The 17,883-nt window shown below is 37.5% G+C and overlaps 2 protein-coding genes across 8 annotated transcripts; both read right to left on the minus strand.

Annotated features, from left to right (window-relative positions):
- Positions 1-1,096: 1,096 nt before the first annotated feature.
- fhdc4 (FH2 domain containing 4) lies at positions 1,097-8,462 on the minus strand. The gene is made up of 12 exons (XM_055028207.1): positions 8,219-8,462; positions 7,386-7,776; positions 6,515-6,576; positions 5,801-5,903; positions 5,603-5,688; positions 5,015-5,115; positions 4,851-4,921; positions 4,663-4,770; positions 4,342-4,412; positions 4,142-4,259; positions 3,878-4,042; positions 1,097-3,790 (listed from the first exon to the last, which is right to left on the minus strand). The coding sequence occupies exons 2-12, from the start codon at positions 7,731-7,733 to the stop codon at positions 2,513-2,515; spliced, it is 2,511 nt and encodes an 836-aa protein (XP_054884182.1). The 5' UTR covers positions 7,734-7,776; positions 8,219-8,462; the 3' UTR covers positions 1,097-2,512.
- A 927-nt stretch (positions 8,463-9,389) lies between these two features.
- Positions 9,390-17,621, minus strand: LOC129358946 (arfaptin-2-like). 7 transcript variants are annotated; one of them, XM_055028230.1, is made up of 10 exons: positions 17,424-17,621; positions 17,127-17,235; positions 15,686-15,794; positions 15,238-15,300; positions 14,620-14,706; positions 14,383-14,483; positions 13,211-13,432; positions 12,981-13,138; positions 12,694-12,868; positions 9,390-10,569 (listed from the first exon to the last, which is right to left on the minus strand). In XM_055028230.1, the coding sequence occupies exons 2-10, from the start codon at positions 17,223-17,225 to the stop codon at positions 10,414-10,416; spliced, it is 1,170 nt and encodes a 389-aa protein (XP_054884205.1). In that variant the 5' UTR covers positions 17,226-17,235; positions 17,424-17,621; the 3' UTR covers positions 9,390-10,413. The 7 variants fall into 7 exon arrangements, with proteins under 7 accessions (XP_054884205.1, XP_054884204.1, XP_054884206.1 ...); XM_055028229.1 differs by having other exon boundaries at positions 17,398-17,621; XM_055028231.1 differs by having other exon boundaries at positions 17,127-17,480; positions 17,559-17,576.
- Positions 17,622-17,883: the final 262 nt, after the last annotated feature.

Consider the following 17,883-nt stretch of genomic DNA (forward strand, 5'->3'; position numbering starts at 1 on the left):
TTTTAATGTCCAATTACTGTATAAATCAGCATTTATTTTCTTGAAAACATTAACTTTTATAACATCTCATTTTCTATCATTAAAGCAAAGTACAACAAATTGATGGTTAAGTTTAGATTTTTGGCACTTAAAAACAATTTTTTTTTCTGTTGCACCTCTGGCCTCAACAGTGAGCTGATTAGAAATCATTATCACTTGATGCCGTTACTTTAATGAGAGTAGATTATGGAGGTGTTGAGGTGATTTTATTTTTTTAAAGTTCCATAATATCTAAAATCATCTATCCAAATAAACAAGCTCCCCCAATCCCAAAAATGTTTGAATATTTTTCCAGGCCTGCAAAGTCGGAATGTGGCAAACTTAATGAAATACTCTTAAAAACAAACAAACAAAACTGTGGAGGATTTTTGCTTGAAGAAATTTGCTTTTACATCTGATGGGCTCCAGATTATGCCTTAGGCTTGGAGACAGGGATATAATATTTGTGTTTTGAATAGGTTACATATTGGAATTTACTTTAAAAAGACTTCTGAGGGATGTGTTTTTGCACCTTCTTGCAACTAAAAAATACAGCTGAATATTTTTTAACAAAATCAGATCAGGTCATGTCACTGGGTGAGTTTGCTTTCACTAAAGAAAGAATTTTTTTTTAATGCATACACAGCATAAAAAATATTGACTGAAGCTGCACTGGACATTAATATGTAGAAGATACAAAACTTCCCTAAAGATTCAAAACTTCTAAAGAAAAAAAAATGTGCACACCTTTGAATCTGAAGTTTTACTTCAGAAGATGGTCAAAATACTGTATCTTCTTTGGCAAACACATGGATGTCAGAAGGTGGAGCTGCATGATGATGTACTGTACTGTGTCTGTGATGAGCGAGCTGATGCAATCAGTGGGGAATTTGTTGGGGGTTGGGGTTTGAGGTAAAGGGCAAACACAGACTTCATTGGTTTTACACTCCAACTCGGTGTTGCCATAGAGACTACCTCCAGCTTAGTCAAGATAGCTGCTGCAGTCTGACAGCAGCAGATCACCAGGACTGAGACGGCCTCACGTCAATATAGAAATAAGGAAGGACCCAAATTTCTGTTTACACATCTTTATTAAATCAAACTCAATTAAAAAATAATCACATATTATACACAGTATTAAATAATTATATTAACAAGGTACAAATCTGTATGGAATTTCTGATCATAAATATACATAAATACAATAAGCTGGACACTAGAAATGACTCCTGTTTATGCTTGCATACAAATCCTATTTTCTAAATGACCTATTCCTACATATAGAAAGAGTTACAAAGATAAAATGGCACACAATGTTTTCATTTTTTATCATTTCAAAGTTGATATATCAGTCATTCAAATAATCTTTTTCAAAGAAACAGTAACAGCTATCAGTCTGATAATTCCAAATATTTTACTCATTTTCATTGCATCATTGTGCATAATAAGAACCAGCAAATAATTGTGAAAAGGTACTATATCCTATGTTGAACAGTAAGATATCCATAAAAGTTCAACATAAATTAGTAACTTCTATGTCACAAAAGATTGGGGCTTCTGTGAAATGTTGTCTTTTTTCCAAATTAAAGGAGGACTATGAAGGTATAATTTAGCTGTTCTGTATGTATGTATGACAACAGGTTCTGTTATCATTTTAACAGCGTCAAGTTTTTGTAACATTAAACATATCTTCTCAAGTTCTTTTCTTTTACATATACTGGCCCTCGTTCAGCTCTGCTCAGATACAGACAGCCTTTGTAACACTGACCCATTTCATATAAAAACAATAGCTGAATTCAGCGTGACTGAGAGAAATGACAATCGGCTGCTCCTTTACTGAGCTTCAACAGCAACCAGAGGCTGAGAATCAGAGGAAAGAGAGCTTACAAATAAAATCATAATTTCATGTCAAATTAGCCAAACTGTAAATAAGCAGACATCACACAAAATCACTAAAGGAAAAAAAATAAACAAATAAAAATCCTAACATATTTTCATTTCTCATTGTCAGAATCTCTTAACTTCGACCTTCTCATCACTTTCTCTGTACTTTCTATCCGGTTATTGCTTTTTTCTCCACACCAAGACACACAATGTAAGCATTTTTTTAATTTATCCAACATGTGATTGAATGTAAATATCTTCAATATAACAAAAATGTAACAATTCTCCTTACAATAGATGTAAATATCTTGCAGTCTGTGTGTCTCCCTCTCTTTTAGCAATCAACAACTACAAACTTCCTGCAAAGTTTCAATGAATCCATATTCAACCTAATCACTGTTAACTCTCGCCATCTAGTGGTAAACCATGCAAAAGGTCTTCTCTTAAAACTTTCCCCAAATAATTTTTCACAACTTCTTTTCATACCTTTACCTTTCTATCAAAATCCAAAATTAAAAAGCTACATTACTATAATATAACAACAAATCAACTATATTTATGTCTGATTAAGTAACACATAATTTACATTTTAAACTTTTGAATATAAAGCCTACACACTTGAGTCTTTAGGAGCAGCTTCTTTGCTACTCGGTGATTTGCTTATGTCTCCAAAGCGTTTTAGGAAACTGAAAAAAAATCCAGAGTTCTCAGTCTTTAACCACACACTCCTGGGAAGAACGCTTTCAACATCAGAGTGTTGGTGGCTTTCTGTGCACCCCATTGACTTTTGTCCTTGGTTTTCCTGAAGCCCTCTTTCTGAAACCTGTTCTATGGAATCGCTTGGTTTATTTTTCTTTTCTGCCGATGGAGAATTCTGATCCAGACTATGAGATTTCTTCATCTTGTTTGAAATGTCAGTGAAATCAAATACCTCTTTTGAAGGTGAGTGTTCAACATCCTGTCTTTGCTGGGGTTCCTTGATTTGTGCCAAAGGATTTGGACTTCTCGATGAAGACTGAGTCGGTGCATTTTCTTTTTCTTTCTCTTGTTGCGTTTTAGAAACTTTAGCAGAAACAGTGTGCCGGCGGCCAAGATTGCGTTTTGTGTAGGACTGTGAGCCAAGCAAAAACTGGATCAAATCCTCATTGGTTGGGTCTCCAGGGTACCTTTGCGTTTCCTCGTCAAAGGTGAACTGGCGAGCCACTGTCTTCTTGACATGAGGGGATTTCTGGTTTTCCAGAGAGTGATCCATAGAGGAAGAACTCCCACGACTGTTCTGGTACTCCAAAACCTTTCTAGCGGCTTCACGCAACTTCTGGACCTCTTCCTCATTATTGTCTTGTAAATCTTCCTCTTCATCATCTTCAGAAGTAGCAGAGATAGACCTAATTTTGGGAAGAGGGTGGGTTGTTTTAGATTGGCCCATTGAATCCTGGGAATACACTCTGTCCAACGGTTTTGTCTTTTTTTCAAAGGTGGCTATGTTCTTGGAGTTATTCTCTTGAACATGTGACAGTTCTTGTTTTTGTGGGAAGCTCTCTGTCAGCTCAAATGCAGAATTCCACTCTTTTTTGACCATATCTTTGGCTCTGAAAGTGTTCTTGTGCTGTAGCGTTCCATTTGAAAAGTTTGTCTGAGAATTGATTTCTGACAGGCTCCCATTAACTGGACTCCCTCTTGTGGGGCTTCCATTGGTTGATGAAGGCTTCCCCAGTCTCCTCCTACAGACGCGATTAGTTAGGGCGTTCTGCAGAACATACTCTAATGCAATTCCCTCCATTTCCTTGTCTCTACTTGAACAAGTAGCAGTGGAACGGCGCTTGGCTATATTCTCTAATCTATCGATGTGTTTCCGTTTCATCTCTGTCATCTCTCTGGCCTTGTTTTCCTGCAGAAACATCTCCATGTTAATGAATCAAAGCAAGACTGTTTGTTGCATAGCAAAGACAAGAGACATGCCAGTGTGTAGATTTACCTGCAAAGCCCGGATAAACCTTTGGCAGAAAGAATGAAAGATAGAACAACATTCCTCCAACTTAAAAGTCTTGGAGTCTTCACAGAAGTACTCAGCCACAGAGTCACTTACAGCCTGAAGTTCTTCAAAATGAGTCTCTACTTCTTCCAAATAAACATCAGCTTTCTAAATTGAACCCAAATACGTAATTAGACAATGGATTCATAGGTTTATTCAGAATTAAGGTACATAGGTACATTTCCCACTGCTGAAGGCAACAGTTACCTTTAGAAAATCCTCCATCTGCTCTTTTAGTTCTTCCTGTTTCAAAGTGTCTGCTTTGGCGATTTGTACTTTCTTCTTCTGCCTTTCAATCTCAGCTTCAATGTCACCTTTAATTATCCTGAAATAATGTTAAGATATTCATCAACATTTTGACTGCACTCCAAATGTAAGGACAAGAAGATTATTTTGCTAACTTTTACCTTGATCCAGCTTCAATGTGTTTGAGCTGGTCTGGAAATTTCAGGAGTGCCACATCTACCTTCTTTGCTTGCTGGAATAAACACATAATTTAGCGTAAGAATCACATTTCTTCAAAACATTTATCACAGACTACTTTATTAGCTACATCTGTTTCATTTTTTGGAACAATTTAATGAATCAGCTGGTCACAAGGTGGCCACTCAGCACATTGAAGGATCTAGGCTCTAATTATTTCAGAAACTGCTGATCAATCATTATTTTCACATACTATCATTTCTTGAGTTTACAGAGAATGGTTCAAAACTACTAAAACTACTTGCCATCACAACATAATGCATGAGATTCATTCCAGGTTTGTTTGCTTTGGTATCTGCCAACTTCAGGAGAGATGACATACGGAAGCCAATTGCACTGCCTGCGTAGCCCCCCTGCAAATAAACACAGGTCAGCAATGCAAAACACAAAGTAAAGTTCTCCAATATGTTGAGAGTGAAAATTAATTGCTTACAGCATTCATGTAATTTCCTGTTTTCAGCACCAAGCGAATGACAGAGTGTAAATTATCACACTCCAATAGCTCTACAAAAGAAATACAGTGTTAGCAGCGAAACTCAGGAGTTTCCAGTCCTACTTTATTAGTCATGTTTATTATGGAATTATTTCAAACAATACCTTTTCCAGCTTCTGTGAGAGTTCCAATGAATTCTCTTATTTCCTTCATGAGAGTGAAGAATTCCTCCTTCAGCACCAAGCAGCTCAGACGCTCTTCATAGCTAACAGACCACATGTAAAGCAACTGTTGGCCAGCCTTGAAAATGTTCTTTGAACTATTCAACTTGTTTGTCACATTATAGCAACACTTTTACTCATTTTACAAGGTTTTTCTGTCATAAAACAACACAAAATAGCAAATAATTATAAAGTGGAAAAAAAATGGTGCATGATTTCAAAATATGAAAAGCGTAGTGTGCATTTTAAGCCTCCGATTTGCTCTTTTTGACTGGTCAGGGATAAAGTTGGGAAGACGTTGAAAGAATACGTTAAATCAATATCCCAAGCTTTCAACATCTCACAGAGAACTGTTCAATTCATCAATTGACGAAAAGATTAAATATTATGGCACAAACCAACCAAGACATTGCTGACTACTAGGAAAGGAGAGCATCAATCAGCTATAATTTACTAAAATGTTGCTCTATAAAGTTCTGAGTCATAGGGGGTTGAACATGAACGCATGGCAGGTATCGTCTAGCTGCTTACCTGGGCATCTTTATCAGCATTAGCATAAACAGATCAGCATCAGGGAGGGCCGATGGGTCACCTTTAAAACCGACCAACTGCTTCAACTGAATAAATGAAAGATAAACCACAAGTCTTCAAACCAAGCTATTTGTTTTCCCAATGACATACCTTTATTGAAACTGTGCAAAATTAATTAAAAAATTAAAAAATAAATACCTCCCCTTCATCTGGCAGCAACTTGCACATTTCCCGCAGTTTTTCTGTGCCAAAACTGAGCCCATTTCCCGACTGAATGTCCTGAATCAGATCCTTTACAGGGCTGTGGATGGAGGTGGAGAGATCACTAGTCATAACCAGAGTGTAATTAATGCTTGTGTAGGCCTATTACTAATGAGCTGTAAGTCCATGTTAAGACCATCCTTTTGTATGCTTGAGTTCCTGACATTTACAAGCCTCTACCTGTTCATAATGGTTTGCAAAATACTGACTTCAATCATAAAGAAGAGAAATGCTGCACAGGGCGAAGACATAATGGAAGAATCTGTTACAAAAATGCTTACGACATAACTAGCCTTCCACATTTTCTGTTTGCTCTGCAGTAGAATAGCCTGTCAGTTTACTGGCAGATGTTTTACAGGATGAACAACGATCCAGTTCCATTTCTTGCTGGGTCTGTTGTGGTTGCCAAACAGCCTCAGACAATACACTTACAAGACTTTCAGTTACTGATCGGCACTAAACACCTCTGGGAGGTCAACACAGCATGGATCAGGCCTGTCTGGGCATGTTGTCTTTCAAAGGCTTGTGAGCGTCATGTAGCCATGTCAAGCACAAATTTATCTGTCTCATCATGTGTTGGTTTTACCCTTCAGTATGAAGAAATTGTTGAGCAAAAACACTTACACCCTGAAAGCACAGCCTCTGACTCACCGCTTGAACTGCTTCAGGAATATTCCAATGTTCATGCTCCTTTTGGACCCGAGGATGGTAACCTGGAAATGAAAACAGACAAAGACACGGTAACAATCAGTCAAGTCAGTTGTTAAGATAATTTCACTATTGGCTTGAGAAGCATCTTTTTCTATCACATACATCTCTGCGTTACAAAAAAAGATGGACAATTCCAAAGGTTAAGGTTTCTGTGAGTTGTTTCTATTGAACAGTCTGAGTAAAGATAGCCTTGCGTTCTGAAACAACATTTACTTAAGGTTTACTTAAGAAGCTACATATGACAAAGTCAAAGTTTGGGAACATATTTCAGTCCACTTTATACAACAAAACTGGAATCCTTCAAATTAGCTTGATTATATATAGACAGAGGAAATGTATGGTCACTATAGGTCCTACTGTTCTCTAAAGAGACATTATTCCTTCCTTTGGCAAACATGATCAATAGGGAGACTCCACCCTTGTACTGAATGATTCTACAGGCATCCACAATGTTCCTAAGATACTGTTTTCTAACTTACTTCAATTCATGGAAACAGCTAAAAGGCTTCAAAAAATATGTTTTTAATCCTCATTTATTTTAAGAAACTAAACAAGAGACAACTTCTATCCATTTCTAATAACTAATTTCCAGTACATGAAGCTGTAAGAATTTGAAGGGATGTTTTCTGTTTATCGCACATGTAAGCCAAGTGGGAGAAAGAAAATCAATCGAGGTCAAAGGAACAAGTTTTCATATCTGACTGTTACACCACAACAAAATCCCCAACATTTCAATGTATGGTTTCAACCCCTTGATCTCCAATTTCTAAATGAGAACTTATCTAGCAGAACACCATCTGGGTAAACTCACAATCTCTCCTCCAGTGCCAGAAGGTAGCTGCCCCTTCACACTTGTGCGGTTCAGGGCCTTTGGATGTTGCTGACCATTGTTGTGGCTAAACAACTCCTCCATGTGATCTGTGTCCAGCTCATACTGGCCATCGTTCTTATCTGATGTCCATATGTTGTGCTTTCCAATCACGCTGTGTTTGGGAAGAGCTTCCCAGTTAAAATTGCGCATCCTGGACCGCCGGCGGTCTCCCCAGCCCGTTAGGCCACTTCCATGCTGGGGAAGTCCAGGAGCTGGAGGTGGTGGTGGAGGAGGTGGCGGCAGCGGTGGAGGAGGTGGTGGTGGAGCGGGGGGATTTGCTGCTTGCATCTTTGAAGGTCTCAGCAGGTTCAGGGAGCCTTAATTAATGATCCTGGTTTAACACATGCATGATGTTATCTCATGTAGTACAATTGATTTTTAAGACTGGAGACGGAAAGTTGAGCTGAAACTGGATATACAACTGATTAGTTGCCATTAAAATGAAAAATCACTTAATCTTTAGTTTCCTTCCAATACATTCAATATTAATTACAATAATACAACTCTAATCCAAGAGGTCCCATAGCATAAAATAAGTGATAGTGCAGTTTGCGTCAGAGACTATATTCACAGGTCATTCTCCTATCTACATGAATTTTTTTTGGTAGAGAACACAAGATCACGCTTCAAATAGACAAGATTGCGTGTTTATTCAAAAACGAAAACATTGAATAGCCTACTATACTATCTTTTTACAAACTTTTCTCTGCATGTCTCCGTTATCATAACCAACTCGCAGTGGTACGACGTAAAAAGTAATACAAACAACTTACATGTCAGTGCCTATAGGAAGCGGTTCCATTGTCCTTCCTTGTGGCCCTCCTGTTGAAACCTAAGGAGCACCGAGTTACAGTCACCTGGAGTGTCGAAATGTACTGCGCGTTTGACGACACGCCTTGGTAAGTCACTTCCATGATATCCCACGCCTTCCCAGCACAGCGAAGTCTGGCGTTCAGCCCGAAGTTCAGCCCGAAGTCAGAGTTGTTGTGGGCATGGCGGCAGGAGTTGGCTCTTCTCTCTGTCCATCAGCCCGCAGCTCATGTGAGCAGACCGCTGGATTCCGGCTGCCTGATTGGTGTCCTTTCTGAATTCCTATTGACTTTTGTGCGTTTCTGAACGATTGCGCACCGCTGAGGTAAAGTCACAAGCTGTGAAAAGCAAACACAAACTGAAGTTCTTATTTTTGATTTACCATTTTCGCTTTCTTTGCTGCTTTGCTCTTTAATTCCCTTTATTTCCCTTCTATGTTTTACACAAAAGGTTTAAAATTATGACTCACACGTGACCTCAGTAAAATTACAAATGAATTGCCTGTGATTAATCAAAAATGTTTTGTTTTTCTTTGGGAAGCAGCGTTCACTTTCACTGGCCTCACCCAGGTGATTGCTGTAAGACACAGTGGCGGTTCTAGACCATATGTAGTTGGGGTGGCCAAGGTGGGGCTAGTTTTTTTTTTTTTTCATTTTTACTATTATTATTTCAATAATAATAATGCCACTGAAAATGTCAAGAAGCAAATGGACTTTGTGTGTCCATTACTGCTCTCCCAGGATTAAACACACGCAAACTTCAATATTTTGTTATATAACATTATTTGCAATTTTGGAGCTGCGAATTTCTCTCAATTTGTCTGAAGCTAAAGTACAACACCTTAATTGTTAATTTGTTGCTAAAGCAGGAGTACTATGTTCTTTTTTTTTTTTTACATTTATATCATGTTACAATGTGATTCCCTCATTTATCAAAAGCAACATAGTGTTGCTGGTATTCATCACTCTGAAACTATGAATTTGGGACTCCAGTGAACAGCAGTGAATGAAAATACATTTGTTTCATCTGAAAACATAATACATAGTAAGCTTTAGTTCTGAACAAATCTGAATACAACAATAGTAGATAACCACAAAGTCCAATGAAACTCATTTAGAAAACCACAAAGTCCAGTGAAACTTATAACATCCAGCACTTTATTGGAAATGCAGACAAAGGAAAAATACAACCAGCCAACTACAACCTTAGAGAACCCTCAGTATTATACACTTTTGTTACAAACAAGTGAATAAATAATATGAAAAAAAGGTACACTCTACATTCTGTCTTGGGACATTGACCTTTGTTTTTAAACTAAAGTGCATTCATTATTAGGGGTTTACTGTTTGTGTTCTATGGGTGGAGACTTTAAGAATAAGTCTCACATCCTGTTCATAGCTTTACCATCACCTGCATTAACCTGGTCAAAAATTAACTTGGCTGACACTGATTATTGATCAGTCTATGTAACTGAAATATATGCATTTACTGACAAAAAAAGAAAGAAAGAAATGATAAGCCTGTAGTGTTGCTGCGCTCACTACGACATAGTGTATCTGGGGATAAATCAAAAATTAGAAGACCAAAGTGATAATGACTGTTAAGCAGAGAAAAGAAAAAAAGTAATTTCATTCCAAATATTAGTTCATTGTACAATGACCCTTCCGGAAGGTATTTCACAAAGTGACAGGAGAAACATGATAGGTCAATCTGAAGGACATGATTCAGAAAATAAATGCCATTTAAGGTGATATGTCAAAACGTTATGTACACCATCTTAGGGACGTGATGTGCTGCTCCAACTTGTGGACTTCCTCAAATTTAACATACACCAACATCTTACATATATCTTTAGGAAAAAATTAAAAATACTGTGCAAAACTGCCCAATGGAACCTTCATACTAAACTACAACCTTGAACATAAATAAGTGACATGTCTGTAAATGATTGTGCCAACTATAAGAATAGCAAAATAAGAGGTTTGTAATGTAACAAAAAAAAAGAATATTTTCATCTGTCATAAATTATACTAAAAAAACATTACAAAAAGGTTTTTAATCTGGGTCCTACAGATTAATCATTTAATACAGATCCTTCGAACTACTCATCTGTTGCGTCACTGAAAATGTCAAGAAGCAGATGGACTTTGTGTGTCCTTTACTGCTCTTCCAGCCAGGAAGGCTTGTCTGACCCTGGAGGCTTTAACTTTACATTGAACTGTATAAGAGTTTGTTCCAACTGCTGCTGGTTGCCAGCAAAGTAAGCTGAGATTGCATTATGGAAGAGAAGCAGCTGCTTGTGCATCACCTTCACCTAAGGAAAAAAAAAAATGAGAAGAAAAGTTAAGTGATTGCAAACAAAATGGAAAAAGGAATATTTAAAAATCCACAGAGAGAAACAGTCCTGGAAACTTTAGCATGTTATGTTCTATGAGGAACACAGATTTTAATATATTTTAGTGTGATTTTATGACAGCCCAGTGCAAAATAGTGCAAAAAGTGAAGTCAAAGTGATAAACGATTTATTTATTTATTTTTAACCACACACACATAAAAACAAAACAACCTTCAAAGCGCGATTTGGACAGGTACTAGTTTCGCTGTCATCTGAGCTTAACAAAGTTTTGATATATTTGTAATTGTGCCATATTTTTTCCATTTTCTCGTTGGGGCTTAGAACAGTGCTCTGTGTTATGTTTATACATTGGGACATTATTTTATCCCTGACCTGCATGGTGTGTTCTTTGGTCTTCATGGTGTTTGTTCACTAATGTCTGACAAACTAAGGCCATTGTGTTATCCGGTCCTCTGTAACTCAGGGGAATGGATTTATAGTGGGACTAAATCACACACTGGTGGACGGACTCCATGTAATAATTAGATGACTTCTGAAAACAATGAATGTGATGGATTTTACAAGGCAGACACGAGAAAACATTACAAAAAACAGATTTTCTGAATGTTCCACCAAGTAAAATTAAAGACTTTTTAAAGACTTTTTGAAGACATATAAAGCTACAAATGTACAAAAGACATGCTTTCTTTTCAGGGGACTAAAAGTGTGAAATTTCTGGAGTCTTTTTGTGGCTCTTGGTATGGGCTTTGTGCTTCTTATGTGGCCTATGGCTCTCTACAACATGACAAGCTTTGATTTTACGCAAATCACAGGGATACAGCTCTCTCCATTCTTCACATTATTATTTGTTTTAACTATTTACTCAGTTTGGTCATTATGTTGCGTCTCTCGTGTCTTTATGTCTATTTTTTGTTTTTTTTTACCTCCCAAATGCTTTGTCTTACATAGACTGCTTTTTTATAATACTCAGTATTAATACAACCAACTAATTTCCAAGTGACATTTGAAAGCAGCACCTTATTCTTCTCCTTGGTTTGAAGCTACATGCTAGTTTCGGCTTAAACACCACATCAAGGATCAGTGACCTCAGAGTTTGGGTGTGGTCACATTTGTGCCCCCGTGTATGTGTAACCACATTCAACAGTGATGTCATGGCATAATCTCTGAAGCATGGTGAGCTTGTAATGACTTGCATAAAATGATCACATCAAATTCCTTCACAAAGACCTGTTTAAGAATTGAAAATGGAAAGTTTTCAAAGTGGAGTAAAGGCTTTGTTCAAATGTAAATAATAATCAATAGTGTGTATATTTGGAAACTGATGTGGCCCAACTGAGTGTTGAGACCATCAATGCATTTATTGGACAAAAATGATGAAGAAAAACTGCACAATTTGTAATTACTAGGACTGGGACTTTAATTCATTAACTTTAATATATTAGATTTTAATATCTTAAAAACATTTTTATTTCAAGCAATTGCTTTTATTTTATCTTTCATTTTTACAAATAAATATTTCTTCTGAAATTGTTTCTCTTGGCATTCATTTATGCTACAAAAAACAAATGATATACTGTTGTGTGCAAGTTGTACAAAAATAAGTTAGCCTATTTAAGACAAAGCTATTCAAACCTAAAGTACAATGTCAATGTCAAACATTTTGAAACAGCACAGACATTCACAATGCTAACGTCAGCTTTCACATTTCTAAAGAAGAATTTTTCACAGAAGTTGCATGAATGATCAGGGGATCCTGAAACACTTGAAAGCTAAACATGTCCAACAGCACTTTGTACGAATCGGATGGTTGAATAACCAAAATAAATTAAACGATAAATATTTTCATTGTTGAGCTCATGTTTCTTTAGCCAATAATTTAAAGACAAAAAGGGTTTTTGAATCTAAAATGTTGCTTATTTTGTAGATAAATAGTTTTCAATTAAAATGTGACTAATTGCAGTCATATTTAAATGAGTTAAACATTTCAAATAAGTTGTAGTCAACTCATTTGAGTTGCAGTCAACTCATTTGAAGATTTTATTAGAAAAAAAATACGAAGATGCATAAATCCGGAAAGCAAACCTTATTTTCCTCCAGAAATTTAAGTTTGATGGACACATCACTACGAAGCCGTTCGTATTTCTCTCTGTGGGTCTGGTATTCCTGCTGAGCCATCTCAATGCGAACCATAGCGGCTGCATCCCTTGGACCCAAGCTTAGCTCCTCCAGATCAGAGCGATAGGCATCAAATTCAAGTCTGCACGCATAACAGAAAGAATAGAAACAGTTAAAACTTTGTACATGCTTTCCCCTTTCAAATATTATATTTATGTTACTAATCTCTCAAGTAAAGAGTCAACATTTTATACCTTGCATTTTCATAATGTCTGATTGTCATCAGAGTATCCTCCATAGTTTTGTTGACCAGGGTGTTCACACTGGACACAAAGAAGTTGATGGCACCCAGCAAAGCCTCACCATTCTTGCACAGCAGCTTTTGTGTTTCTGCATTATACCCAAATTCATCCTGCAGGGAAACACACAAGTTTTAATCGCCTGTTTGACACCATCCAACGTGGACATTGAGTCATCGGTGTACCTGTAACTCAGGGGACTTCTGACTCAAGTCTGTGAACGTGTCCCCGAGAGCCTGCTGTGTTTGCACCATGCTTTGGAAATGAGTGATGAGCGCAGTCGCCAGTCTTAGGATGTTTTCATATTTGCTCTTGGTGTCCCTCAAAACATCAATCTGGGCTTCCAATTCCAAATCAACCGTTCGAGAGCCTCTGCCGAACTTCTCCGAGAACATCTGCTTTGTACACTGAAAACACCACAAATATAGTTTTATTCCTAACAGCATGACCAGTTTACATTACTTTCATTTCAGTAATTCACTACAAAAAGGGAAACTCATACAGATTCATTGCAAAGAGCATAAATAAATTGTAATTATGACTGGAGTCAGTGATTCATGGGCCACTGGCACCATACCACCATAGTCCTTGGGCTATGACACTCTTAACCCTCCTCTTGTCCTCGGTTCATGTCGACTGAGGACAAGCCCTTAAAAAACATTTTTTTAATTGCAGCTGCATACAGCAACTTTAAATCTAACAGTCCTGCATCAGAACTACGGTGTTCACAACTCAGGTGGAATTCTATGCTGAAGCAATTCAAATGTGAACGTGACAAAAAAAATAAAATAACCAAAACCAGGCCTCGGGTCAAAATGACCCGAAGACAAAGTCAGGAACAACATCCAACGTCTTTTACACTGAAGAAAAATGAAATCACATATAAAACTAACGTTTGCTTTTAATTTAGAAATCAAGGGCCCGGAGTTTGAATGAAGAGTAGCGATACTAAATCAAGGTTTGTTGAGGTCTAGTTTGAGGTTTTCCACAGTCAGACCTATGCGGAGCCATGTCGATTGCTGGCATTGGTCCACAATGTGTTATCAAGTCCAAAGTCAGTCCAGCCATCTGCCAAGGGATTTTAGAGTACTTCATGCTTCCTTTCATGGATTATTCATCTGTCATGAGGAAGATGAGATACAGCAGAACCAAACAATGCAGGTGAGCTGAAGGCTGATATTTATCCATACTGGGTTTACTACATACCTCATCAGAACCATGACATGCTGCACTGATAAAATGAAAAAAAGAGCCCTGACCATGTACTGAGTGTGTATAGTGTGCAGTACATGGACATACAGTTTAGCATGGAAAATGTTTTCAACAGTTTGAACATGTAGCACACAACTGGCATTACCTTGTATGTATTAATCCCCCATTTCTTTACACTGTCCAGTTTCTCCACTGCCACTCCACGAGAAACTTCTTCAGTTGAATTAGTGTCATGATTCAGTGACCCTTAGATAAAAGATAAAAAGAAAGAATTGAGTATACTCTGGAATATTGTATTTTTTTTTATTTACATGGTTGTGGTATATTTGATGGATCATGACAATAAGCGAGAAGATGGAGATAGTGAGGAGCTGGGTGATACCTGGATGCTGGTTTGTGTGATGAGCCAGTCGACTGGCTGAAGCATTACTATTAGGCAGGTTAACACCCCTGGCTTTCATGCGAATGTCTGAAATGAGCATGGTGGTGATGAAAAGCAGGACTGAGAAAAGGTCAGAGATAATGAGGAAGCGTATGCACAGGAACTTGAAAATGAAATATCAAGCTGAAGGAACGTATAGAAACTGGGTTTTGTGATGACGGTGTTACAGTGCGTTTGAAGACACAGTCCACGATGCAGGTTTCTCATGCAAAATAAAAGTCACTAAAAGAAAATTAGAAAATGCACAATTTTAGGGTCACAATGAAAGTGCAGAATAACATCAAAACAGTCATCCAAAGCTCATTTTACAGCCCACAGGAGTAAACTGGACATGAGGTCAACATTTTAAGAGACAAAACTGTAATATCACATTAGTACGTCCCTAATTCTGAAAGTTGAAATACAGTTGTGTTTACTAATGCTGTTAAGTCAATAGATACAAGCAAAGTTGCATACAATCCTTTTAGTCAAGCAATACAAAAACTCTTAAAGGATGTCATAAATCCCAACATATAAAGGGTTAAATTAAGAAAAGTTGTCATTAGAACACAAAGCCACCTAGTCCTGGTGCAGGGGCCCGTCCTCTGTCCAGATACTCAGGGTTGTAGCGAACTCCAGGCCCTAAGGAATACGATGTTTGGAAAATGAACCAGCAGCCTAGAGGTCACGAGTTCCTTAGAGGCACAATAATATACGAGGAGGAAGCGTTCTAGCTCTGCCATGGTTTCCTCAAGGTGCATTACATTAGTGAGCTGCTTGGAGTTCCTTTAAGGCATTCAACAACACTGACAGATCTCTGGCTAATCTCAGAGCAGTCTGCTTCTGACAAGAGAGTGAAAACAGACAGTGGATGGAACAGTGTGCTACTTCAAATCATGTCTGCCTCAGAACAGAGACATTTTTTTAACTGTGAGATATGAAATAGTAGCTAATAGTGCATTGTGAAATATGAGAAACAAAAGTCATCAAAATGAAGAGAAAACAACGTGTTTGATCTCCTGAAAACCTTTGATGGAGCTTGTTGGAATGATGCTCCCAGCGGGTCCTCCATAGCCTCCTGAGACGATACTGGTTTCATTCAGGTTGGGTCCAGATACCATCACCTGCTGCAGATCCTGAGAGATTTACATCCAAAAAAATGTCCACATATAGGATTGACAGGGTAAAAACCAAACGAACAAAAAAAGAAATATAATCCCATCTTTTCATAATTTTATAAAACAAGTATTGTATGCTATTAGTGAACAATAAAAAAAACCTTAATTGAGCCACTTTTTTGTATTTATATGGCAGTGAACGAATTATGGTCCTGAAAGGCATATAAAGAAAATGTTTTTAAGCCAGCTTCAATAAGCAGGACAATGAGGTACCTTTTTGAGACACCTTGAACAGCTAACGGCTTTAAAGTGTTTTTTTCAATAAAGTACAAGTCAGAAGCAAGCAATTTTCTCATGGCTACTTTAGATTCTGTATGACTAAAACTAAAGAGGAAAGATGAGTGTACTATTTATTTTCTTACTTAAATCATTATGTGCATATTGTAAGGCTGCTTCACAAATAGTAAACTAAACTTGTATGTGTCACAATGACAGATACCTTTCTGCTGAAGGGTGACAGAATGATGTTGTGTCTAGCCAATCCTAAGGTTTGCACACCCATTAAAATGACAATTATTCAAGACATAGAAACAAAGAAGGGAGACCAGGTAAGTCATGGTAAAACCTCAACAACTCAGCTACAGAAAAGTCTGTTTGACCCACTGTTGGGTGCAGCATAATGCACCAGGGGTTTCTTCTGTTAACATTTTGTCAAAATAGATGAAATAATCCACAACTGAAACCTAATACTTTCATGTGGCTGCCAGAACCCGGAAGATGATGAGGTATTTCATTAGCATGACTTTTCAGCATCACATTAAATCCAAATGAACAAAATAATTGCCTTGACAGACAAGAAATGAAGTTCTAGCATATCTAAGTCAGAGTTTATTACTTCTGCAAGTTAGTTGGGGCAACTGAATTTATTGTCAAGATGTTACATGCATATAGTTTCCAAATGTAGAATGAATGCAAAAGTTAAATTGAACATGTCTGAACAAAGTCTTAGTTTAAAGCTGTTATGCAACCATATCAATGTAGCTTTTTTAAATTTCTTGACAAAGAGGTTTCAAATTTGGCTGTTTTATTGCACATCATTTTATTGTAACATTATATATATACATAAAAAGTGATGGGTATGATTATCATCAATTACTGAAGCATCTTGGACAAACAAATCTACTATTCTTAAACGTGTCTTATTAATACTTTCAATAGCTGCAGGCTTCTGCATTAGGCCTAATCAGTTTAAGACCTAAACACACAGCCAGGTAATACGTAAGAAAACAAAAAACACCTCAGTGGCATCATGTATTAAAATATTATGAGGTGGAATAGAAGTTGACTCACCTGCTCCAGGCTATCATCTTCAGTCAGAGCCCCTGTATCCCCATTGCTATTAATGGGGATCTCCATGGTGGCAGCCTTGCTCATGATATTGTCTGCCATGATGAAGTCTCTGCAAGAAACCAACACAGGATGATCAATTGTTTCTTACTTGGCAAAAGCTAACCCCAAAGCTCTTTAAATCCATACGAAATCAAACCCAGCAGCGAGATAACTCAGATGCTAACGTGTGTTGACTAGGAACAGCGGTGCTGATGTGGCTGCCTGCTGCTACCTGACGAGCTAGCTTCCAATCCTCACCACTGTGTGTTGAAAGGCAAATCCAGACTTTCGAAAAACAAACAAGTTGTGGTTGAACTGAGAGAAAATGTAAATGTGGAATTAATTCAACAGAAAAGCGCCATTGTTTTCAACTTAATATCCCCGAGAGCGTACATCGTTAATCCTAAATCGTTCACATGATTTTCTGTCTGCACCCATAGAAAATCCCTGCATCTAGCCAGCTAACGGCTTTAATAAAGTCCCTTCGAAATAATAGTCTCCGTCATATTTATTTGATCACGCACCTCGTTTAAAACATGTATATGAAAAAAATACGGAGTAAAATCCTAGGTTACTCTTTCAAGAGTGTCAGGTGTTGCAAAATAAGAGGGAGGGATCAGTAAAGTTAACCACATGCCCTTATTGTGAAATGTACATATCATCACCGCCACCCACAGCTCCATCTTCCACGTAGTACTGTTGACGTAGCCATAGACCT

Source organism: Poeciliopsis prolifica, unplaced genomic scaffold, assembly GCF_027474105.1.
Source record: "Poeciliopsis prolifica strain line A6 unplaced genomic scaffold, Auburn_PproV2 SCAFFOLD004, whole genome shotgun sequence".
Lineage (NCBI taxonomy): Eukaryota > Metazoa > Chordata > Actinopteri > Cyprinodontiformes > Poeciliidae > Poeciliopsis > Poeciliopsis prolifica.

Bases quoted from the DNA above. Each gene is read 5' to 3' on its own strand.
- LOC129358946 (XM_055028230.1), bottom strand. From the start codon at position 17,225: ATGGCAGACAATATCATGAGCAAGGCTGCCACCATGGAGATCCCCATT. The intron at 14,707-15,237 runs GTGGCTTTGTGT...TGCTCATTTCAG, and splicing joins GGCCCCTGCACCAGGACTAG to ACATTCGCATGAAAGCCAGG. The intron at 13,139-13,210 runs GTACACCGATGA...GTTTCCCTGCAG, and splicing joins AGAAGTCCCCTGAGTTACAG to GATGAATTTGGGTATAATGC.
- fhdc4 (XM_055028207.1), bottom strand. From the start codon at position 7,733: ATGCAAGCAGCAAATCCCCCCGCTCCACCACCACCTCCTCCACCGCTG. The intron at 5,689-5,800 runs GTATTTATTTTT...TCATTTATTCAG, and splicing joins TGCTGCCAGATGAAGGGGAG to TTGAAGCAGTTGGTCGGTTT. The intron at 5,116-5,602 runs GTAAGCAGCTAG...GTGGTCTGTTAG, and splicing joins ATGCTGATAAAGATGCCCAG to CTATGAAGAGCGTCTGAGCT.